The sequence below is a fragment of the Callithrix jacchus genome, chromosome 8 (genome assembly GCF_049354715.1).
Source record: "Callithrix jacchus isolate 240 chromosome 8, calJac240_pri, whole genome shotgun sequence".
Taxonomy (NCBI): domain Eukaryota; kingdom Metazoa; phylum Chordata; class Mammalia; order Primates; family Cebidae; genus Callithrix; species Callithrix jacchus.
Window position 1 is genome coordinate 15,288,030 of NC_133509.1, and position 25,306 is coordinate 15,313,335.

The 25,306-nt window shown below is 39.4% G+C and overlaps 1 protein-coding gene across 4 annotated transcripts in view; it reads left to right on the forward strand.

Moving 5' to 3' along the window:
* PIAS1 (protein inhibitor of activated STAT 1) overlaps positions 1-19,439 on the forward strand; it is a 275,261-nt gene extending 255,822 nt beyond the window's left edge. For all 4 annotated transcript variants that reach the window (XM_054239397.2, XM_035259011.3, XM_035259014.3 and 1 more), the window contains exons 9-14: positions 5,249-5,409; positions 7,464-7,594; positions 8,263-8,443; positions 13,054-13,196; positions 15,443-15,480; positions 18,982-19,439. In XM_054239397.2, the coding sequence (XP_054095372.1) occupies positions 5,249-5,409; positions 7,464-7,594; positions 8,263-8,443; positions 13,054-13,196; positions 15,443-15,480; positions 18,982-19,275 (948 nt within the window). In that variant the 3' untranslated portion in view covers positions 19,276-19,439. The remainder of the gene's footprint in view (positions 1-5,248; positions 5,410-7,463; positions 7,595-8,262; positions 8,444-13,053; positions 13,197-15,442; positions 15,481-18,981) is intronic.
* Positions 19,440-25,306: the final 5,867 nt, after the last annotated feature.

The window sequence follows — 25,306 nt, forward strand, 5'->3', positions numbered from 1 at the left end:
ACTTTGTCGCCCAGGCCGGAGTGCAGTGGCCGGGTCTTGGCTCACTGCAACCTCCACCTCCCAGGTTCGAGTGATTCCCCAGCCTCAGCCTCGCAAGTAGCTGGAACTACAAAGGCACACCTCCATGCCCAGCTAATTTTTTATATTTTTAGTAGAGATGGGGTTTCACCATGTTGGCCAGGCTGGTCTCAAACTCCTGACCTCAGGTGATCTGCCTGCTTCAGCTTCCCAGTGTGCTGGGATTACAGATGTGATTACTCCAGCCCTTCTTAAATGTTTTTATTTTTGGAGACAGAGTCTTGCTCTGTCGCCCAGGCTGGAGTACAGTGGTGCGATCTCAGCTCACTGCAGCTTCCATTCTTCCCAGGTTCAAGCAGTTCTCCTGCATCAGCCTCCTGAGTAGCTGGTATTACAGGTAGCCACCACTATGCCTGGCTAACTTTTATATTTTTAGTAGAGACAGGGTTTCACCATAGTCTAGAACTCCTGATCTCAAGTGATCTGCCCGCCTCACCCTCCCAAAGTTCCAGGATTACAGGTGTGAGTCGTTGCGTCCCGCCAAAATTATTTTTAATATCACACTTTTTTCTTTAGCAAGGAAAAAGCCCGTTTTATTGATATTTTTAGTGCTTTTAAAAAATATAAGCTGGTTAAAACTTACATGTAGAATGTTTTCTCTTGCAGCATCATCAGTTACTAATAAAGCACTAATAAAGTTAGTGGCATTGGAAAACACATTTGGGAATTAAAGTGTTTATTTGCAAATGATGCAGACATAATTTATATCCTATCAAGGAAATCACAAGATGAAGACATTCAGAGCTCCGCTTCCCTCCTGATACTAAGTTGAAGAAAATTGATATTTGATTTTCAGATAATTATTTAGAATTTAGTAATTTTTTTAAAAATCAGGAATATGAGAATGATCACATAATAGTTATTTTATGATTGTAAGGCATCTGCGTGACAGCTAATAATGCATTTGAAAGTGAATTTTGCTTTCATGTACCCATTTATGTCTTTCTTGCACCATTTCTGTGTAAGTGTTCCTTAAAAACTCTGTAGGTCACCTTGTCAGTGTAGCTGAAGATAAAGGCTTGAGAGTTGCTCTCTTGCCTAAAAGATATGAACTGACAGCTGGAGATCATGGAGTAAAGGTATGTGAGATAAAGGCCTTTGGAAAACAGCTGCTTTTCAGAGTATAAATTTCATGGCCTATGGCTTGGATTCTGAAACAGTCTTTATTTCTTACCGGGTTATACATTGTCTTCATAAACAATCAGAAGTAGCCTTATAGTTCTACAGTTCAGAAACCTTGTGTATTATTTCTATATTTGACTAGAATTTTTAGTCAGTGGTTTCTCTACTTAGTATTAAGGCAGTAGCAAAAAGACCTTATAAAATAGGAATTTGTATTTCATAGATAAGTTAAGGTCTGACCTAACGTAGAAAAATGTAACTAACCAGATTGTTACTTGGAAAATGTTTCTGAACTAACGCAACATGGTATCTTGCCTGATGGTAATTTTTCTGTTATAATAACTACTTTTGGCCTTTTTATCAGGTGCTTATGTGAATCAAATCATAAAGAATTGTCTGGGCAGTTGCCTCACACCTGTAATCCTAGCACTTTGGGAGGCCAAGGCAGGCAGAGCACTTGAGGCCAGGAGTTTGAGACCAGTCTGGCCAACATGGCAAAACCCTGCCTCTACTAAAAATGCAAAAATTAGCTGGGCATGGTGGCATCTGCCTGTAATCCCAGCTTCCCAGGAGGCTAAGGCAGGAGAATTGCTTGCAAGACTTTCTCAAAAAATAAAAAAATTAAAATTAATTAGAAGTGCAATAAGGAAGTCTAATGAAGCTATTTAGTACTTTGTGAGCCCGGCATAAAAGAATGACTAAGCTGACATTTGGGTGGGTCTCCTAGTGTACAAACTGATTTAAAGCAAATATGTTTCTGTACTTTAATTAACACTATTGTTATTTATTGAAAACTTACTATGTGTCAGGTACTATGCAGTAAACACAGTTGAATCCTCACAGTCATATTGTATAGATCGCATTTTTGTCCCCACTTTACAAAACTGAACCTCTGAGTGATTAAAATAACATTCAGGATTCACACAGCAGGTAGGCAGTGGGGCCAGGATTCATTCTAACACCAGAACTTAATCTCAGGCTTCGCTGTAAATTACTGAGTATGACCTGCATACCTTCCATGAGTGATGCCTCCTGGAATTGCTCATTGTGCACAACTGAAGCCTTATCAGTGCACAGGACTGTCTTACTGCTCTATATTTCCAAGTATGGGGAGGGGACAAGGAGATTAGTCCAACCTGTTTCTAGTGGGAGGAGACACATATAAATGAATAACACACAGTCGTGCATGCCTTAACGATGGGGATAGCTTTTGAGAATTGCACTATCAGCAATTTCGTTATGCAACAGAAGTATCATAGATGTGTTTGCACAAACCTAGGTGGTATCGCTTACTACGTATCTTAGGATAGCCTGTTGCTTGTAGGCTGCAGAACTGTACAGCATATTACAAAACAATACTGTAGGCAATAGGAACACAATGCTAAGTGTTTTTGTACCTAAGCACAGAAAAGGTACAGTAAAACGTGTAAAAGATGAAGAATGGTACACCTGTAGGGGGCACTTACTACGAATGGAGCTTACAGGACTGGAAGTTGCTCCGTATGAGTCAGTGAGTGAGTGGTGAGCAAATGTAAGGTCTAGGACATCACTTTACATCACTGTAGACTTTATAAACACTGTACACTTCAGCTACAATAAATTCAAAATAGTTTTCTTTCTTCAGTTAATAGACCTTAGCTTATTATAACTTTTTTCTTTTTTTTGAGACAGAGTCTCCCTCTGTTGCCCAGGCTAGAGTGAGGTGTGTGATCTCGGTTCACAGCAGCCTCTACCTCCCAGGTTCAGTGATTCTCCTGCCTCAGCCTCCAAAGTAGCCAGGATCACAGGTGTGTGCCACCACACCCGGCTAATTTTTGTGTTTTTAGTAGAGATGGACATTCGCCATGTTGGCCAAGCTGGTCTCAAACTCCTGACCTCAGGTGATCCTCTTCACTCAGCCTCCCAAAGTGTTGGGATTACAGGCCATTGTAATTACCATGCCTGGCCACTGTAACTTTTTTATTTTATAAAACTTATTTTTTTTAACTTTTGACTCTTGTAATAACACTTAGCTAAAAACACAAACACTTTGTACAGCTGTACAAAAATGTTTCTTACTTTCATTCTGTAAGCCATTTTCTATTTTTAACATTTTTTACTTTTATTTTCTACTTTTTAAACTTTGTTAAAAACTAAGACACAAACACACATTAGCCTAGGCCCACACAGGGCCAGGATCATCAGTACCACTGCCTTCCACCTCCACATCTTGTCCCACTGGAAGGTCTTCAGGGGCAGTGGCAAACATGAACCTGTTCTCTCCTGTGGTAACAGTGCCTTCTTCTGGAATACCTCCTGAAGGGCCTGCCTGAGGCTGTTTTACAGTTAACTTAAAATATATATAAGTAAAGGGACTACACTCCAAAGTAATGATAAAAAGTATAGTATAGTAAATACACAGAAACCAGTAACATGGCTGTCTGTTATCAGGTATTATGTACTGTACGTAATTTTAAAACGTCCATCTTATATGTGGTTCATTGTTGACCAAAATGTTGTTATGTGGTGCTTGATTGTAGTCATATGCAGGAGTATAGAGTTGGGAGTACAGAAAAGGGAGTTACCAGTTTTTACTCTAGGTCCCTCCTGGTTGTGCTTCTGATACTGTAAACTGGCATTGCTCCATTCTCAATAATTTATAGCATGTTCAGTGTTCTATTTTTATTCATCATGGCTACATCTGGTCGAAATAAGGAGGAAACAGTGTTACTTTAGAAGTAAAAGAGGCCCAGAAAGGTTAAATGCCTTTCTTAGAGACACAGTAAATCATTGGCATCAAAGCAATTATTTTGGGCCCCAACTGACAGATAATTGCCTTGGTAGACTAGGGTATTGCACATTTCTCTGAAATTGATCTAAGCCAAGAATCTTTTCCTCATCTAACTCATATCCTTTTCAAGCCTTTATATTTTTCAAGTTCACAAATCTTTTCCTGGTACTTGACAAATAATGTAGTTATTGAAAGTAGATAAGTTCTCTACTATATGGCCATTGTGGGATCTGGGGACCCTACAGTGGTACAAGCTGGCTTCCAGGGAATTGAGATAGTGATATGATAGCTCCCTGACCAGGTCTCTGGGCAGCTTCTCTGCCTTGGGCCAAAGCTAGCAGCTCAGGGATCAGATGAAGCAGATTTCCTCTTCCTAGGATGGACTCAGCCTGTGTCAGCTGAAGCAATATTTGCAAGGCAAGAAGTGTCCTAACATGCTGGAGATGCTAGAGGTCCAGGACTGTAGGCTGAATTGCTTGTGATGGTTCCCAGTGAGGAAGCAGTGCAGAGTGTGTGCACCACCTGCCTTCCTCCTTGGAGCTACCACTTGGCAGTTACGACAGACATCGTGGGGAGTGATCACTATTGATTCAGTTTTGTCCTGTGAACTACTCTAATTCACAGATAAGGCTGAGAGCAATTATCAGTGCATCTCTGTATCATGCAGTATTTACTAAGACATTATTTTCCCTAATCCCTAGTTACATGGTTCTCAAATTTTTTCTTTTGGGTCAGGGACTGCTTTAAGAATTTGGGAGAAGCTGGGTACAGTGGTATACGTCTGTATTCGCAGCTACTCTGGAAGCTAAGGCAGGAGGATTGCTTGAGCCCAGGAGTTTGAGGCTGTAGTGTGCTATGATTATGCCTGTGAAGAGAGTTGGCACTTCAGCCTGGGCAACATAGCAAGACCCCATCTCTTTTTTTGAAAATTGGTAAAAGCACTCTCTCCAGAAAAATGCACACACAAATTTTGAATATAATTCAAGGGGTTTATGACCCTCTCCACCAAAAGCTGATCTGTGAGCTGTGGATTTTAGCAAATAACCCTTGTTGTAGATTTTCCATAGTCATTTTGTTTGCTAGCTAAAGAAATACTGTAATTTTTAAATCTATAGATATTTTACAGGTAATATGTTTAATGTTCTTCTTCATTGATTAAAAGTAAATACAGTATGCTTTAAATCAGTATGCATACCTGTTGTGTTTTAGGAAATTTCTATCAAAGCTTAAATTTTGAACAGCAGTTATCTAATATTTACTTTTTCTCCTTTTTTAAAGCTTGGTAAAATGCGGCTGACAATTCCGTGTCGGGCCCTTACATGCTCTCACCTACAATGTTTTGACGCAACTCTTTACATTCAGATGAATGAGAAAAAACCAACCTGGGTTTGTCCTGTCTGTGATAAGAAGGCTCCATATGAACACCTTATTATTGATGGGTATGTCACTTTAAAAGTGTTTTTGGTACCTTGAAATGAACATATGTTATCTGGGTTTGTTACAGATCAGATTTGGAATGAAAATTCTAAGTTATATGTTTGTAGGATTTTTATGAGTCTGCAAACCAATATTTTCAAAGTAATTTATTTCAAATTAGTATTATGAACATTTTCTTTTCAACTTGATGTTCCCTTGTTTTGAAAATGCATACTGGGGCCGGGCGTGGTGGCTCACGCCTGTAATCCCAGCACTTTGGGAGGCCGAGACGTGTGGATCACGAGGTCAAGAGATCGAGACTATCCTGGTCAACAAGGTGAAACCCCATCTCTACTAAAAATACAAAAAATTAGCTGGGCATGGTGGTGCGTGCCTGTAATCCCACCTACTCGGGAGGCTGAGGCAGGAGAATTGCTTGAACCCAGGAGGCAGAGGTTGCAGTGAGCCGAGATCATGCCATTGCACTCCAGCCTGGGTAACAAGCGAAACTCTGTCTCAAAAAAAAAGAAAGAAAGAAAGAAAATGCATACATTACTGTTAGTGCCTCCTGGCATTCATTGTTTAAAGCACCATTGGTTTTAAGCAGGGTATGCTTACACCCTTTCCTTTTCCCATCATTCATTCATCTACCCATCCCTAGATATGTAGACCATATTGGAGAAAGAATGTATGGTAAAATTTGGGTTAACTCAGGCTCATCCAAAATTGGGCTTTTCAATAGCAGTTAGCCTGTTTCTGGAGATCAGATCAAGCTTCAGTCATGGTCTTTTTCTTTTTTGTCTTGTCCACCTACAGCATCACAGTAACTGATGACTGTTTTTAATACTCCTTTTTTTAAATCTATCCTACCAGACATCTTGGAATGCTCCTCCAAATTATCTCCTATTCTGCAGACTCCTTTCCCCCTGCCTTTTGCCACTAAACAAAAACAAATTGTGCAAAGGAGGACATTTACTTAACTTTTTGGGGGCTGGGGGGTAAGGGTAGACACAGAGTCTTGCCATTTTGCCCAGGCTGATCTCGAATTCCTGGGCTCAAGTGATTCTCCTGCCTTGGCCTTTCAGAGTGCTGAGATTACAGGTGTGAGCCACTGCACCCAGCCTCTACTTAATATTTCCTGTACTTTCTAGCAAAAACACTTAAGGCAACTTACCTACAGTGTTTAAGAAAACGCTGGAGTCTGAAGGTGGTACTATCAGAAACTGAATATATTTAGCAATACAAGTATAACCTAGAACTTGAAAGATGTCAGACCAGTCATGGGAAAAAAAATAAACATGTAACTTAAATGTTTTATGTTTAACTTTTCAGAAATGACAGTGATCACTTACTGGTAAATCAGAATTAAATAGTAATATTTTACCAACTGTATATGTTACATAGCTTAGGTTCTCCCATTTCTTGTTATAAAAGCCATATAACACACATACTCTTTTAAAGAAAAATTTGAAAACACAGGAAAGTAAAAAGCTGTTTTTGGTGTATAATTTTCTGATTTTTGTCTTGACATAATTGTGATTGTACACTGTTAATAATTTTTATCCTTTGGTTTCATTTAACATTATAACCTAGGAATTTGGCCATAATTATGCATTCTTCGTACATGTTTTTAAATGTCACAATATTTTATCAAAGAGATTTAACCTTTGATAACATATTCGTACGTGTATTGCTTCAGTTTCTCAAGTAAGACATGCTTATTGTAGGCAATTTAGAATATGCAAAAAAAATCTAAAGAAGAAAAATAAATACCCATGAAGGTACCACCCAGAGATAACTACTGACTATGGACCACTCACACAGAATTTTAGTTTTGAGATGAAGCTTGCTTTTGTTGGCCTTTTCTAACTTTTTGTGAACATTTTCCCATGTGATTAAAAATCTTTGAAAATGTCATTTTTCATGGTCACATGGTATTTTCTTACACAAATGTGACATAAATTAGCTATATTTCTGTTTACCACTAGATTTTAAGAATAAATATAACAAGTTGTTCAACTTTTAACTTATTTTCATTTAAAATATGATATTCTAAGGATGAATTGTTTTCTTACAGCTTGTTTATGGAAATCCTAAAGTACTGCACAGATTGTGATGAAATACAATTTAAGGAGGATGGCTCTTGGGCACCAATGAGATCGAAAAAGGAAGTACAGGAAGTTTCTGCCTCATACAATGGAGTTGATGGTGAGTAGTTCTTCACAAGGAAGGGCCATCTCCCTACTGCCGTTAAGTCTGGTTTTCAATATTAAAATCCAAATTTTTTTTTTAAACACTGAACAGTTTGTGGAGAGCTTAATAATTCCTATTAACTTACTGATTAAATGTTCAGAGGTAATAGAACTCCTTTTAACTTCACTTTTTTGCCAGCTTTAAGGATTTTTCTAAGATTTTAAAGTAATGTAATTTCTCATTTGTAAAGTCACACTTTTGAAAATGTACCCTTTTAACATTTTGAACAGATTGGGTACAGAGTAGTAAACGTCCTTTTTTCATTGTTTTTGCTGGAAAGAGACTATGAGTTTTAAAAAATGCTATCATATTTCTTAAATATGTCAAATATTGTACAGATAATATACAGTCTGTGCTCTCAAATTACTTTTCCTCTAAAGTAGGCATAAGACACAATTTGATTGTTTGCTCTAATTCTGTAGTTTATTATTTTGAAAAATAATTCACCATTATTAAATAATAATAGTTTTAAACTTATTAGAACAGAGCCACTGCTGGTTTTCTGCTCTCTGGTTCCAACAATATTGTGAATCTAAACTGTAATAGATAAACTATAAGGGACGCTGAGGAAAGATAAATGTCATAGCTCTTCCTTGCCTTGTTTTTTAATCATTCCCATACAGGATGCTTGAGCTCCACATTGGAGCATCAGGTAGCTTCTCACCACCAGTCCTCAAATAAAAACAAGAAAGTAGAAGTGATTGACCTAACCATAGACAGTTCATCTGATGAAGAGGAAGAAGAGCCATCTGCCAAGAGGACCTGTCCTTCCCTGTCTCCCACATCACCACTAAATAATAAAGGGTAGGTGCTGACACCTTTAAAAAAAAGTCATAGTGAAAATTGACTTGGCAAATAAGAATTAAAGACTTGCCAAATAAAAGGATTCTTGATTCTAAAACTTAACAATCAAGAATAGTTTGAATTTTTCCCAGGTTTGTAATATTCTGGAGGGATTGGGGTAATGCACTAAAAGGGTACTTGGATATAGTATTCATCGTATCAAAAGACGATTCTGGTACAGTGGTTCTCAAATTGTGGTGTATGTACATCAGAATTACCTGACAGCTTTTTTTTTTTTTTTTTTGAGACAGAGTCTTGCTTTGTTGCCAGACAGTGGCACAGTCTCGGCTCACGGCAACCTCCACCTCCTGGGTTCAAGTGATTCTTCGGCCTCAGCCTCCCAAGTAGCTGGGACTACAGGCGCATGCCAAACGCCCAGCTAATTTTTGTATTTTTAGTAAAGACGGGGATTCACCATGTTGGCCAGGATGGTCTCGATCTCTTCACCTCGTGATCCACCCACCTCGGCCTCCCAAAATGCTGGGATTATAGGCATGAGCCACTGCGCCCAGCCGAAAGCGTATTAGAATGCACACATCTCTCCCCCATGTCTGAGTCAGGAGTAGGGACTAAAAAAAATGTGTATTTCTTGGCCAGGCACAGTGTCTCACACCTGCAATTCTAGGGACTTTGGGAAGCTGAGGCAGGGAGATTGAGCTCAGGAGTTTGAGACCAGCCTGAGCAACATGGTGAAATCTTGTCTCTACTAAAATACAAATATTAGCCGAGTGTAGTGCACCTGTAATCCCAGCTACTCTGGAGAGTGAGGTAGGAAAATCACTTGAACTTGGGGGGCAGAGTTTGCAGCAAGCCGAGATTACACCATTGTACTCCAGCCTGGGCAACAGAGCAAGACTGTTTCAAAAAAAAGAAAAAGAAAGAAAGAAAGAAAATTTGTGTTTCTAGTAAGTTCCTAGGTGATCCTGCTTCTGCTCACAGGATTTAGAACATTTGTTGAAACTAGAATGTATGCGATAAAATTCACCCCAAGTTGAGTGTTGCAAGTAGAAAGCAGAGGAAGACCAATGATTTAAATGTGCCTCAGAATATGCATGAGGCTGGCAGTGAAAAAGGTCAAAGATGACTTCTGTTGTAGTACACAATATTTCCTACTTTACAGACTTTCTCTCATATTTTCCATTTGTCTTATATCAGTAACAGTGTACCTAGGTTATGCTTCAGTTCATGAAACACTGTTCTCTGCTTTGTATAAAACGCCCTCTGCTAAGCATGGATGATAGTGAAATGAGTAAGTGCAGTCTTAACCTTAAAGAGCTCAGCTCTTTCTAGGGGTGGTAAAACAAGTAGCAAATCCTACTCTACTCTTAAAGTGGGCTGTGAGTCTTGTAGACACATCAGGGATTTTTCAGCAAAAATATTTCTAAGTGTGCTAAAGCACAGTTGCAGCACACTAATTGTAGATCTCGAAATAGATGTGTCCCTTTTTAGGTATAAGGCAGGAGAATCACATGGCCTGTTGTAACTGAATAGAAGCTATTCAAAAACTCTTCCAGCAAGCAGGAGGAACTAAAGAAAGAATTTAAGAGAGAGAAGGAAAGTCCATAGATGGCATTGTTACAACACCAGATCAAGAGCAGACATTTCTGTGCCTGGAGTCAAATCATTTTCAGATTTGATATTGTATGGTGATATTAAAAGATTTCAATCAGTTCAAGACTAGCCTGGGCAACATGGTAAAACCTTGTCTCTACCAAAAAATTAGCTGGGTGTGGTGGTGTGTGCCTGTTGTCCAGCTACTGGGAGGCTGAGATGGGAGGATCACTTGAGCCTGGGAGGTGGAGGTTGCAGTGAGCTGAGATCGTGCCACTGCACTCCAACCTGGGTGACAGAGTGAGACCCTGTCTCAAAAAAAAGGTTTCAGTCAAACATATTTCACACATCGGTATTTTCATTCTAGAGTAGTCTGTCTTGACATACAGACAGAAACAAAGATTAAAAACAGTATCATCATTCCAAACAAAGTTAATAATTTAAACACAAATCCTACTCTTATGAACGTGACCTCTGGTGAAGGCCTACCTTGATGGCTGTAACCCAGCAAGCCTGACCTTGTTATTACACCAATGTATTTTATGTCTGAGTAGGAGAAAAGGAAAAGTCGGATTACCTAAAGTTAGAACAAGTATCTATAGAATTTTGATTCCAAGATATTTTATAAATATCAAACAGAAGTACGGCCAGATATACATTGTCATGTGATTTTTTTTTAGTGCCATAATTACAATGTTAAAAGGTATTTTATAAACCTCTGGATATATAAATACTTTTGGGTAAAATGCCATCATTATATATGTTCTGTTTCTTAGACGATTAATAGTAGTCACATGTATTTATGTAAACTACACAATAGTATTGCTATATTTTTTCTTTAAAGAAAACTTTTGAGTGTTTAGGAATCTAATATTTCTTCTTTGGATATTTACTTTGCTCTTTCCCAAAAAATATTTGGAGAAAATAAATGATGTTTATTATGTTTGGGAAATTACATTAGATGCATTAGCTACTTCCCGAATTTTCCAATGACTGATTAAACCCAGATACAGTATTTGCAAATGCCAGACATATCTCTATTTGCAGATAAAAACAAGAAACTTGGAAGTTTACATCCTTAGGAGAATAACACCGTAGTCAACACTAGTAGCCATTTTATAATAATGACTAGTTGGTAACTAGCAATCTAAGTCCAGCATATTGTGTTTGTTGTGCATTGTAAAGGTTGAGATGCATTTCAAACGTTATCACAAATTGAAAGAAAAGCATGCAGTCAGGAATTAGAGGCAAACACTAAATGTAAACCATTTTGTTGTCTTTAGCCACAGCGTGCTTAATGTTCATGCAGACATTTTCTATCTGTTTATGTTTTCAAAGACTAGCATTGATTTGTTCTCTCTCATAATCCCTTAGAGTTGTGAGAGGACTCAGCTAATGGTAAATGCTACTTTTCCTAGATATAAGAGGTTTAACAAAGTTTCCATTAGATGAAACATTTTTATGAGCCAGACCAGAGTATGTTTTATGCTTAATATCCCATTCATTAGGCTGGGCGTGGTGGCTTTCGCCTGTAATACAAGCACTTTGGAGGCTAAGGAAGGCGGATCTCCTGTGGTCGGGAGTTCAAGACCAGCCTGACCAACATGGTGAAACCATTTTTTATTTAAAAAAAAAATATATATATATATCCCATTCATGAAAATGTGGTAGATGGTAGTGACTGGACCTCTATTCCTGGAAATCCAACCTTGGCATCTTTTGAAATATCCTATACACTGAAATTGCATCCCCATGCCCCATTACATGAAGCTTTAAAGGCAAAAGACAGCCTCTTTGTTGCCTCCTTTCTCTTTATTCTCTATAACACATATACCTTCAGCCTCTTGTATTGTTGGGGTAACATATAACCCTAATGTTTCCTTCCAAGAGGGCTACTGTAATTCTTTTTCTTTTCAAAGTTAGTTTTGTTTTGAGACAGGCTCTCGCTCTCTCACCCAGGCTCAAGCACAATGGTGCAGTAACGGCTCCTGCAGCCTTGACCTCCTGGGCTCAAGCAATCCTCACACCTGTCTCCCAAATATCTGGGGTTAGAGATATGTGCCACCAGGTCTGGCTAAGTTTTTAAATTTTTCTTAGAGACAGGGTCTCCCTGTGTTGTCCAGGCTGGTCTCAAACTTCTGAGCTCAAACTATCCTTCTGCCTCAGCCTCCCAAAGTACGGGAATTATAGGAATGAGCCACCATGCCTGGCCCCAAAATTAGTTTTTGTTTTTTCTTTCTTGTCCTTTTTGCTTTTCCCTTAATTTTAGTAAATTTTTTTTTAAAAAGCTACTCAGCTATTTAAGCTTTTCACTGTTTTTAGAGTCCTGATTCTTGTTTTATTTTTTCTTTTTTCAGTTATACTCTTCTTCCTTTAAAAACTCTCCACCACCTATTCACTTTGGAGCATTTCTTCTTGTTTCACTACATTCATTTAGATTCAGCAAGGCTTTTATGCAAATGTGCTGGTAACTGTACTGGGCACTGGTTATACTAAATACCTAGTTTTTGTTCTCCTAAAACTTAGAATCTGAGGTGCCAGCTGGTAACTCCTAACCACTCAGATCGCTTCATTCCCTCTGTCTTATTATATGTATTTTCTTTGCTAGGGCATACCTATACGTATTAGCCAGTACTACAGTGTTGTTCTAAAAGAGTTTCCAAATTTCATTTGCTATAGGCATCTTTCACTCACACTCTGTTAAAGTGGCTCACCCGTACCTTTACCTTGCATTCTGAAAGCGTACGTAATGATGGTATTCCAAAGGCAGTGTGGGGTTTGTGAATGTTGGATAGCATTGCATCTGTCTATTTCTTCCTGTGGCCTCTGTTAAATGCTATTAGCGTATACAAATTATTTTCACAAAATGGTGTATAATCTAAATTATACATTGCTTTGCTTGTTTTTTGTTCTTATTTCTAACACAAAACCTAGGGTTCATTGTGAGATGCAAACCCCTTTTTTCGTTTAACTTGAAAGTTTGACTGACTGATGAAAACTATGCAAATCTTTCCTTCTAGCATTTTAAGTCTTCCACATCAAGCATCTCCAGTATCCCGCACCCCGAGCCTTCCTGCTGTAGACACAAGCTACATTAATACCTCCCTCATCCAAGACTATAGGCATCCTTTCCACATGACACCCATGCCTTATGACTTACAAGGTGAGTCACTGGTTCTTCTGGATTGTCACATGGCATTATGAATACCTTTGATCTATATAGTTCTGTCCTAGGTGAATCTAAGGAAGAACTGGAAGATTGAGCCAACAGGGTCTTGGACCCAGGGAACTGAGAGAAATAATGTACTGTAGTTATAAATACTTACCCAGTTCCTCCATTGTACTGTCATCAATACCCAGTATTTTACTGGGAAGTGGTAAAACTAGTGCAATAATCTTTAGATTTTGTGAGTTCCTAAGTACTCTGCAAGTTGGTTTTGAATGAATGCTAACATGTGGCTTTGAATTTTGGTATTTATGAACTTTTTTTTTTTTTTTGGAGACAGAGTCTCACTCTGTCACCTGGGCCGGAGTGCTGGAGTATGGTGGCACGATCTCCGCTCACTGCAACCTCTGCCTCCTGTGTTCAAGCGATTCTCCTGCCTCAGTCTCCCAAGTGGCTGGAATTATGGGCACCTACCACCACATCTGGCTAATTTTTTGTATTTTTAGTAGAGATGGGGGTTTTACTATGTTGGCCAGGCTGGTCTTGAACTCCCAACCTTAGGTAATTCATCTGCTTCGGCCTCCCAAAGTGCTGGGATAACAGGTGTGAGCCACTGCGCCCGGCACTGTGAACATTATTTATTGTTCTCTGGTTTGAGTTGCAATACAGCAGGCATTGTGGGTAACTATGTCGTATTAGGTTTTTGACAATGCTGAATTGAGACATTTGAAAATTTTAGTTTTTCTGCTAATGAATTTTATTTTTAAAAAAATTTTTTTTAATTTGTGGGTACATACTAGGTGTATATATTTATCTAATCTTTTTAAAAGCAGGTTGATATGTCATACTCATTTGTATATTTTGAGTTCATAATATATTATAAAAAGAATTATTCTCGTATATCTTTGTAGCATAATAATTTGCATATTAGTCATATAATCTAAGAACTTTTTTGTATTAAAAAAGCCGCATATGCTCGCTAGAAAATTCAACACAGAAACATAAAGTGAATTTCCCTCTGCCTGTCCCCCAGCCCCACTCCCCAGAAGTTGCGACTACTGTTTTTTGGGGGTTTTTTGTTTTTTGAGAAGGAGTTTCACTCTTGTTGCCCAGGCTGGAGTGCGATGGTGCAATCTCAGCTCACTGCAACCTTCGCCTCCTGGGTTCAAGTGATTCTCCTGCCTCAGCCTCCTGAGTGGCTGGGATTACAGGCATGCGCCATCACGCCCAGCTAATTATGTATTTTTAGTAGAGATGGGGTTTCTCCATGTTGTTGGTCAGGCTGTTCTCGAACTCCTGACCTCAGGTAATTCACCCACTTCCATCTCCCAAAGCGCTGGGATTACAGGTGCAAGCCATCGCACAGCGTGCCTGGCCAGTTATAGCTACTCTTAACAGTTGGTTAGATAACTTTCTATACCTTTTTTCTACATGTATGAAACTATCAAGAACCACCGTGCTATGCATTTTTGTAGGCCCTCATGTTGTAATCTGTTACAATGTATACAGTAGGTAGATACCCAGAGTATCTGTGGTGTTGTAATATATTTACCTCTGCTTGTTTTACTTTCCCCAAGTTTAGATCTCATAATGAAGCATTTAATACATGCTTGTTTACCTGCTCTTCATCGCATTACACATTGGGTGATCTAGACAAGAATGTGAATAGGAAGGGGCCTGCTTGCAGTGAATCCCAAGCAGCCAGGCATCAAGGCTGTTGCTTGTTATGTAAATAGCCAGTTTTCAGGCACATAAATGCCTCTGCAGAGTCTGTCAGTTGAACCTGATAGCAAATGAGCAAATTTAAGAAAGAGAAAAATCTGTGCTACAACTTACTTAACCTAACTCTCAACTTCCTCGCCTGCAAAATGAGAGCAAAAATAATTACATATCTCATGAAGTGCTTGTGAGGAGGAACTTAGAGTATATTGAAAGTTTCCTTAAGAGGAGTCGATGAGAGCATTTGTTAAAAGTACGATGCCAGTTTAAGGCTCAGTGTTAGATCTGACAGAGGAGTAGTGGCCCCAGTACCGGAAATGGAGTCACGGAGAAGACAAATCATTGCCAAAGCTTAGTAATGTAGCAGTGGGAGAGGCATAAAATTTTTAGCTCAACTCTTTATGTTTAAATAAAATTGAGTGACATAGCATTTAAGACTTGTATTTGTTTTTGAAGTTTTGGGGCATTTGGAAGAATTTTTCCTTTGTTTATTTTTTTTAATAAAATATTTTTTTCTTCCACAGGGTTAGATTTTTTCCCTTTCTTATCAGGAGACAATCAGGTATGTTATGAAAAACTTACTTTAATTGTACATTAAAAATACAGTCATGCGCCGCATAATGACATTTTTTGGTCGATGACAGCCCATATACGCGTTCCATAAGATTACAATGGAGCTGAAAAATTCCGCCATCAATTAGTTATAGCCACGGTTAACATCACAGCACAAGGCATTACTCACATGTTCTTGGCGATGCTGGCGTGAACAAACCTACCTTGCTGCCAGTCATGTAAAATGATGGCACATAGAATTAGGTACAATGTAACGATAATCAACAACTGTGTTACTGGTTTATGCGATGACTATATTTTTTTGTTATTTTAGGGTGTACTTCTCCTTACTTTTTTAAAGTTAGCTGTAAAACAGTATGCCATGTTATGCCAGGACAGCCTCATTCATCCCCATGTTTGCCACATCTCTCGGTCGCATCATTTTTCTCTTGTTCTTGATTTAATCTTGTCTTGTTTTGTTCATCATGGCCCCTAAGCATACAAAAGCCACAGGTAATGTTCCCAGTAAGAGGCTACATCGAGTGATTGACATGGAAACAAAATTGAAAGTGATTAAGGATTATGAAGGTAGAAAATCAGTGATGATTATTGCTCACCAATCAGGCAGTCCCATTCCACCATAGCGACAGTCTTAATGAACAAGAACAAAGTGCAGAAGCTGTTAAAGGATCTGCTTCATTGAAGCCAACAAGACTCACAAAAATTCGAGAAGGGCCTGTATCAGATACGGAGAAACTTGTAGTGACCTGGATTGAAGACCAGACAGAAACATGTCCCTCTCAGCACCACAGTGATCACGGCCAAAGCAAAATGTTTGTTTACAATGTTGAAAGAAAAGGCTGGACCCAACTACAATGTTAAATTTACTGCTAGCTCTGGATGGTTTAAACGATTGAAGAATCATTATTCATTATGTAATATCAAAGTGAGTGGAGAGTCTGCAAGTGCAGATGTGAAGGCAGCTGAAGAATTTTTAGAAACTCTGTAAGCTGATTGTGGAGGAAAATTACTTGCCAGACAAATCTTCAATATGGATGAAACCTCCCTATTGTGGAAGTGAATGCCTGAAAGGACTTTCATCTATAAAGAAGCCAAGTCAATGCTAGGTTTCAAGGCTTTTAAGGACGAGATAACAGTCTTGCTTGGGGCAATGTTGCAGGCTACAAATTGAAACCCTTTATGATCTGGCACAGTGAGAACCCCAGAGCCTTCGAGCATATCAGTAAGCCCATACAGGAGCAATAAGAAGTCATGGATGACCCAGCTCTTCTTCCAGGATGCCGTTTTGGAGAAGCACTGTTTGGAGAGTAACATAGATTTCAAGATGATGCTTATTGTTGGTAATGCTCCCACACATCCACATTTGATTGGTGATCGCCCCAATATCACACTGTTGTGTCTCCTTTCAGATACCGCCTCTTTGATCCAACCAGTGAATCAAGGCATTGTAGCAGCTTTTAAGGTCTTTTAAAAGATCCTGAGGAGGATCTTAGCCAGACTACTGCTGCAACGGAAAACAACACTGAGAAGACCCCGATGCAGTTCTGGAAGGACTACAACAGCTGTGACTGCATCAGGAAAGGTCCTTGCTCGGGCGTGGAGTGATGTCACCAAGGACTATACAAATGACATCTAGAAGGCACTGAAGAAGTTTTTTCATGACTTCAAAGGATCTACTAAGGATAAAGAGGTTGCAGAAATCAACAAGCCTGTGGCTGAGGTGGCAAACAACTTTAACCTACATGTTGATGAGGATGACACTGAGAAGCTCCTTCTCAACTAATGAGAAGCTGTTGGAACTGTAACAGGAGCACATAGCTAAAGAAGGCGCAAGAGAAAAGGAAACTGCAGGAGACAAAGAAGAACCTCCAGGAAAATTCACAGTGAAGGGCTTAGCAGAAGCTTTTGCAGACCTCAACAAGCTCCTTAAAAAATTTAAAAACATGGGCCCCAACACTGAAGGGTTTTCATTAATAGAGAGGAATGTGTGTGGTGCATCATCTACTTCCAGGCAGATCTGTGGTGTAAAAAAGAAACCAAGCAAAATAGCATGGACGTATTTCTGAAACGAGTGACACCTTAAGAAGAGCCTGAGGCAGGTCCTTCAGTGGGTATTCCAGAAGATTGTTGTCATAGCACATGACAGCTGCATGCATGTTACTGCCCTTGAAGACCGGCTGGTGGGACAAGCTGTGCAGATGGAAGACAGTGATATCGATGGCCCCGACCTCCCCGGTGGAGGCCTAGGTTGATGTGTTCTGTGTGTCTTTGGTTTTAACAAAAAAGTTAAAAAGCACAAAAATACTTAGAAATATTAAAAATAGGGGGAAAAAAGTAGAAGAAGGTATAAAGAAGGAAATGTTTCTGTACAGCTATACAATGTATTTGTGTTTTAAATTGTTGTTACAAGAGTCAAAGTTTTAAAAAATTAAAAAGTTTATAAAGTAAAATTAGTTAGCTAACGTTCATTTATTATTGAAGAAAGAAAAATACTTTTAACACATTTAGTGTAGCCACAGTGTAGTGTTTATGGAGGCTGCAGTAGTGTATGGTAATGTCCTAGTCCTTCACATTCACTTATCACTCACTCACTGGCTCACCCAGAGCAACTTCCAGTACTGCAGGCTCCATTCATGGTAAGTGCCCTGTACAGATGTATCATTTTTTCATCTCTTATACCATATTTTTACTTAGCTTTTCTATGTTTAGATACACACATACTTGGCGTTGTGTTAGTTGCCTGCGGCATTCAGCACAGTAACGTGCTGTACAGGTTTGTAGCCTGGGAGCAACAGGCCAGACCACAGAGCCTAGGTGTGTAGTAGGCTATACCACCTAAGTTCGTGTGAGCACGCTCTATGATGCTTGCATAACCACAAAATCGCCTAACGACGCATTTCTCGAAACACATCCCTGTCGTTAAGCGACGCATGACTGTATTTAAAAGTATAATGCATAGCCAAGAGAAAGAATAAATTTCCTTGGAAAATTTAGAGTAATCATACCCATTATTGTTATGGCTTTAAAATTTAAATAAAAATTCCTAGTTTCAGTGGTGCCTGAGTATACAGTAAGAACAGTGTTGGTTTCCAGTACTGTTTTATAGAGAAACAGGGCAGTGAGTCATATTGACTGATAGATTTCTTGGCTAAGTCGCTCCTTACTAGCATGAGGGTGGACCGTCTGCTCCTCCTGCTGCTTCTGAGCATATGCTTCTTGGGAAATAGAATTGATAATTGCCTGCAGTACCAATTAAAACAAAAAACCATAAAATTTTCATTTTTTCTTCCAGTTTCAGATACCAAAATGTCTTTTCGAGATGAATGCTCTAGTCCTAGAAGGCCATTTGATTTTGCAAAATGTCTTACTAAATATTTCAGAAACACTAGATACTTGATATCCTAAATTTCAGGCTTTGTTCTGCCGAGGAGAAAATGTATGAATTTAGAGGTAGAATTAACGTTTTTGTGTCTCTCGTTTCCACCCCCAGCATTACAACACCTCCTTGCTTGCCGCTGCGGCAGCAGCAGTTTCAGATGATCAAGACCTCCTGCACTCGTCTCGGTTTTTTCCGTATACCTCCTCACAGATGTTTCTTGATCAGTTAAGTGCAGGAGGCAGTACTTCTCTGCCAACCACCAATGGAAGCAGTAGTGGCAGTAACAGCAGCCTGGTTTCCTCCAACAGCCTAAGGGAGAGCCATAGCCACACTGTCACAAACAGGAGCAGCACGGACACAGCATCCATTTTTGGCATCATACCAGACATTATTTCATTGGACTAATTCCCAGGCCCTGCTGCTCCCTTCCCCACCCCAGATCAAACGAACTTGGCAGAAAGAAGAGAACTTTGTGCTCTGTTTTACCTTACTCTGTTTAGAAAAGTATACAAGCGTGTTTTTTTCCTTTTTTTAGGGAAAAAATTAAAAGAAATGTACAGAGAACAAAACTATATTTTCAGTTTTACTTTTGTATATAAATCTAAGACTGCCTGTGTGATAAAACACTTGTTTAAAAAAAAAAGGAAAGAAAAGAAAAAATAAGCCACCTTCACCACAAACCACCTTCAGTTCATTTTTTTCTGGATTCTGAAGATTTTTCATCATTTGTCCTATGGTTTGGGTTTTATTTTACTTCAATGGCATTATTTTATTTGCAATAACAGAAAAGGAATTGCATGTATGAAGTTTTCAATTGTGGGCTTTTCTTTGTTGCGGGGAGGGGGTTGGGGGGCTAGTTTGATTTTCATTTTCTGAAAACAACAGACTTGGATTCTGTTTGTGTGTGTGTGTGCAGATTTTATCCAGCCTTAAGTTATAAAGCTCATCTGTCCCACTGCATTCCCTATGTATTTTCAGGACATGGCTCATGGGTATGTGTGTTCATTGTGTACGTCTGTATGTATTTTCCTGTCATCACTGTTCCCTCTCCTCCCGAGTGCGCATTCAGTTAATATAATCAGTTGCTTGCTTCTTCCAAAGTGCTTTGAAGGTCTTGAACTCACGTGTGAGCATCTTTATCAACTATCCCAATTGCATGTTCTCCATCACATATTCTCTCTTATTTGCTCTGTTTTAAATATCTCTAAAACCCCCTGAGAATATGTTTTAGAGATATTGGAGTAAAGCTGTCTGGGATAAGGAGTAGGCTTAGCCGACCTGTGAATAATACACTTTAGTCTAGTTCTTTATTCTAAATCTGGATTGCCAGTATTGTGTATTTAAACCAAGTCTGTGAATACCTGCTTTTATTGGCTACAGAGTAACAAGTTTTCATGTAAGATCTTCATACCAAAGTAGAAAGTAAAAATAGCTTAGAAAGCCCTGTCAGGTGTTTTGTGCAGCTGACAGAGGTAAGGTTACATCACCTCAAAAAGAAAGACACACCGTCAGTTATCCTAAAAATAAATTGTTTGGAAAGTACGATGCACCACACTTGTCAATTTGTAGAAGTCTACTATTTGATAAACAGTCACAATTCAAGATGTGTTTGACCCTTAGTCGTTTTTACTCTCTGGTTCTGAGTAGGCCTATTTTATTAGCCTATCTACCTTGTTTTCTTCACCTTTTAACAAGTATGACATAGGAAAGTCAATTTTTTAGAATTCATGAATCAGTCTAATCTACTCTTACTCATCATGGAAATATGTAAATATATTGAAAACTGTTTTTCAGGAGAGAAATATGGGTTGAGGGGAAGGAAAAATGGTTCTACTTATGTTCCAAAATCCTCATCAGAGAACATTTGATGTTCTCAGGTGTGAAAATATGTTTTAGTTGATTGAGAATGCAGGTTCAACAGAAAAGATAAAGAAGGGGCACAATGATTGCCGGTTTTCCAGGTTGGATTTTCTTCTCACAACTGTAACGTTCTCAGAGCTGAGGAAGGACCACCTCCGTGTATAGACTTGTAGATTTAAACCTTCCACTGGTAACAAAATGATCAACCTTAATCCAGGTAGAATTCAAGATGGCTGTACTTCAGTTGTATGATAAAATTAATGGTTCACATGACTGTGTGGCATCTAAAACTGTTTTTATAGCATCTCTCTGCCACTAAATTGTTGACTTGAATTTTGAAAAAAAAAAAAAGAAGTTGGTGTTGATATGTATATGTGTGTGTGTATATATGTATTTATAAACAAGTGTGTGTGAGTAACAAGTGAGTTTCATAGTCTTCCCCTACGCATGTGTATTCCATACACAAATGGCTGAGTTATAAAACAATTTGCAGTAAGAAAACAAAAACAAAACAGATCGTCAGTTAACCAGGAAACAGTTAACGTTTTTTAATGAATCTGGTGTTACAGTGAGCAAATGTCATATTAATATAGGCTGATTTCTTAAAGTACCATAATTTGTGTCTAAATTTGGATTGGGGTAGAAGTTGCTAAAATTATGGGGTTTTTTTTTGGTTTTCATTGCACTAGGAAACAGCTGCCTTAGGTAAAGTGAATAGTTTTCTTCCTGTTTTTTAATCTGTTGTCGTCAGTAGATTCAAAATTCCGATCAATAACTTTGTGTATGATGCTGACTTACAAACTGTTTGAATGATCCAGTTGAAAATATATCCCTCTACTTTCTTCAGCCCAGTCGTAGAGAGGGTTAATTTCCCTCAGTGTCCCGTATTATACCAACCTAAGAGAAGAACAGGTAATAGGGAGAAAGAAACATCTGTTCAGCGGTTTTGGTCCTGCCTCCACAGGAGAAGGTAACCATTCAGTTGTCTTAGTTTTAGTTCATTGCGCCCTGTGAGGAGTTTGTTTCCATTGTTGACTTTCCAGAATGTTGCATTAAGTAATAGTTGTCACTCTGTTGGTCTCATGGTCAATATCAACCACACTTTCATGATCTCTGTTAATTACTAGGAGAGTCATGCCCTGTGTCTTCAACTCCTAACTTTAAAGAAAAGCACATAGTCACTTCATCTCTTTTTTTCTTAACCCACCCTCACTCCCCAGTCCATGCCTACGTTGGCATGCTATCTGTGGACAAATAGCAGTTCTCAGAATCTAGTCAAGTTGCCATCATCCCCCTTGCCTTGGCTGTTCATAGTAGGTATGCATATGTTTGTTTTTGTATAGTACTCTGTGTGTATATATTATGTGTGTGTGTGTGTATATATATATATACACACACATCTATATGCACACACATCTATATGCACACATCTTTGATAAAATAGCTGACTAGCAGGGTTAAAGTGGCTTTTAATTACTCCGTGGGCATTATTGGATACATCCTTTTTTAAAAAATCCGAACCAGACCATGCCATGCTTGGTTAATTTATTTTGAGCATTAAAATTGCTTTACTAATTATTTAGACATTATCACAATTCTGTATCTTTACTGACTTAGGAAAGACTCAAGTAAGCTCTGAAAAATCTGATTGATTGGCAGATTTTCCTTTGAGTCAAGTGTCTGAAATGGAATGAAAATATATCCTAACTCTAATATGGAAAGAGCATTGTTTTTAAAACAATTTTGATTTTAAATACATAAGACTTTCAAGATCTTCAGGACTTTTTAAAGCACATTTGAAATTATTTTAGTAAGAATTTTGTTTTATCAGTATATGTTGAATTCTGTTTTCTAATTAAACACAAAGATTAGATTTCAGAAAGAGGGAGGGAAAATAGCTGGTGGTCCCAGAGTGTGCTGCTGTTAATTGTTTAACAAAGGGGAAAATGTATATAACAGATAAAGTTACCATAAATTCCATGAACTTAAATCTGTGATTCATTGCCTTAAAACTTTCTCTCTTAGAGTTTCCATACCGCATGCCAAACCAGTAAAATGGCTTTTAAAAATGTATAGTAGACAATGTCAGTTTGTATAAAAGTACCAAGTGAAAATATTTATTACATGCATTGGAAAAAAATTGTTTACCTATTGAATGTTACCTGTTTATGTAGAGCTCTTTAGATGTAATAAAAGAAAAGCCTTCAGTTAATTTGTTGTCTGTAATAACACTGCTGGGTATTCAAGGGGACAGTCCCGAGACAGGTGATAATGGTTCGTCCTTCCAAAGCACCTTTCATCCAGAGATTTCAAAGCACGACAAGTAACTTGCAGCATGCTTTGAGGTAAGTAATGAATATGTAACCATCATTTCCGTTTCTTGTTAAAATATGGCTAGCTCTGTACTAAATCCCAGCGTCTGTTGAGTATAAATCTGTTTAGTATCTGCAGTTTGAATGCTAAGAGCACTGTGGCCTTTTTGTAAACAACACTAGGTGCTAGAGAAACCAACTGGAATTTCAGTAATGAGCTTGAAACCGGGACAGGAGTAGTGGAAACGCCTTTTCCTCAGGTAAGGTTTGAATCAGAGCACTTCACAGGATCTTTCTTTAACTCTGGACCACCGAATCCCCTTAATTAGGAGCAGGGAGTCAGCGAAGAGAAGCCCCAGGTTCTAATGGCCATTCCACACCAACTGTGTGCTTTTGGCAAGCTATACTTCAGATTCCTGTTAGGCAAATGAGATTCATAAAACCTGCTTTAAAACCATACTGGGACCATTCAGTGATTAAATATAGACATAAACTCTTGACGGGATGTACCCTCATCATTATAGCCAGGACTTGCTCTTCCTGACCCATCTAAATCATTGGTATCTACCTCCCATCTAATCTTTGGTAGTCCAGGTTGGCTGTGCAGGATTTACTTCCTAATGTCGATGACTGGAGCTCAAAAGGGGTGTGGGCCTAGGACCTTTGAGCTTTCCTGGAAAGTGACAGCAGTTCTCTCTGGGGACCAAGGTCTAACCAGCCCTCTGGTAGATTTACCATGGAGGTAATGAAGTTTAAGCACCAGGACCCCTCACTTGCTGTGCTCCTGGGAGCGGCCCCACAAATTGTACGTTTCTATTTTTATATTCTTAAAGAAGGCAGCCAAATCTTAGAAACCTCAAACCCCACAAAACTGCTCCTGCACTGCAGACCTGGGCATCCCAGCCAGATGGTCACAGCCTGATGTAGGTGGCGTTTGGGCCGTTTACTGCCTGTCATCCACCCGCACTTCACAAAGCTCTTCTCTGTGGCTCCTAGGAGCTCCTACTTACTCCCTTTGCAACTACACTTGGGGAAATGAGTCTCCTTCCTTGGGGCCTTGTTTGGGTCTGAAGCCACACAGCATCGAGACAGTTGCGCTCACACTGTGATTCTTGTTCCTTGGAGTTTTCCCTGTGCCCAGTCCCTAGTGAAAGATTTGTGTCTTGTACAACCTCCCAAAGGACACACCCCTGTTTGATTTGGTTTTCTTCTGCTTTAGCCACTGTGGTACCACGAAACAAAGCCACAGCCCGGAGAACCCACTTTTGATACATACAAATGTATGTACGTATCATCAGATGGTTGAAAATCTTTGTCCTTGGAGCCCTGTACCCCCACCCATGTTGGTGTGGCACTCCATCCCTTTTTAGGACTCTGTTGGCACTACGAATGATCCACAGAGTTGACAAGTGTAGGGTACCTCTGAATCTCTGGCAACACCAGCCTGGCACCTTCTGGCCGTGTAACTCACTCAAAGCCATTAGAGCTATATCGACTCCCAAAAGGCCTAAGTGTTCCTACTACTGTTTTTCAGGACGATTGGACCCTGGCCATTGCCTGTTACATCCCTTTATTTCTCTCCATAAGTCCTGGGGAAGTGGCTTAAGGCTATGAACCAGTGTGGGCCACTTGAGCAGACCATCCTGGAACCTTGCTGCCCGCTAACAGCCCAGGGGACAGCTCGAATTTGTCACAGCATTGGAAGCCCCCCTTCTCGAGCCCTGCAAGGTCAGTGAATGCAGCAGCTCGCATCTGGTTCCCTTTGGTGTGGGGTGTAAAGTAGATCACTTGTGCCACCCTTAGCTGATGCTGCCTCATTGTAGCATGTTTTCACTCTATATACTCTGTTGATGAATGAACAGCCTGAGCTATGTCACTGTATCTGTTGAGATGGAAACGAGAATTTGTAAATGGGCCTGTGGCACTGCAAGAATTGTCACAAGGGTTTTAGCTTTTTGTTCGTTGCTGCTTCTCAGCTAGCACTGGCTTCATCTTGGAAATGTGGATGGTGGGTCTAGCCCCCAAATACCCATTAAGCCTCTTGGTAGATTGCCCTTAAGTCATTAGCTCAGTCCTTCCTCAACAGGCCCCATGAGGTAAGAAGTGGGAGTCTAGCTTGTGTGAGGGCCCTGAGGCTTTGAGGGGTGAAATGATTTGCCCAAAGTCACACAGTGGGAAGCAGCAGAGCCAGGACTGGAATCCAGGCTGGTCTGCAAACCGCAGGCTCCTTCCATGCTGGAAAGGGCAGGACTCGTAGTAGTTAC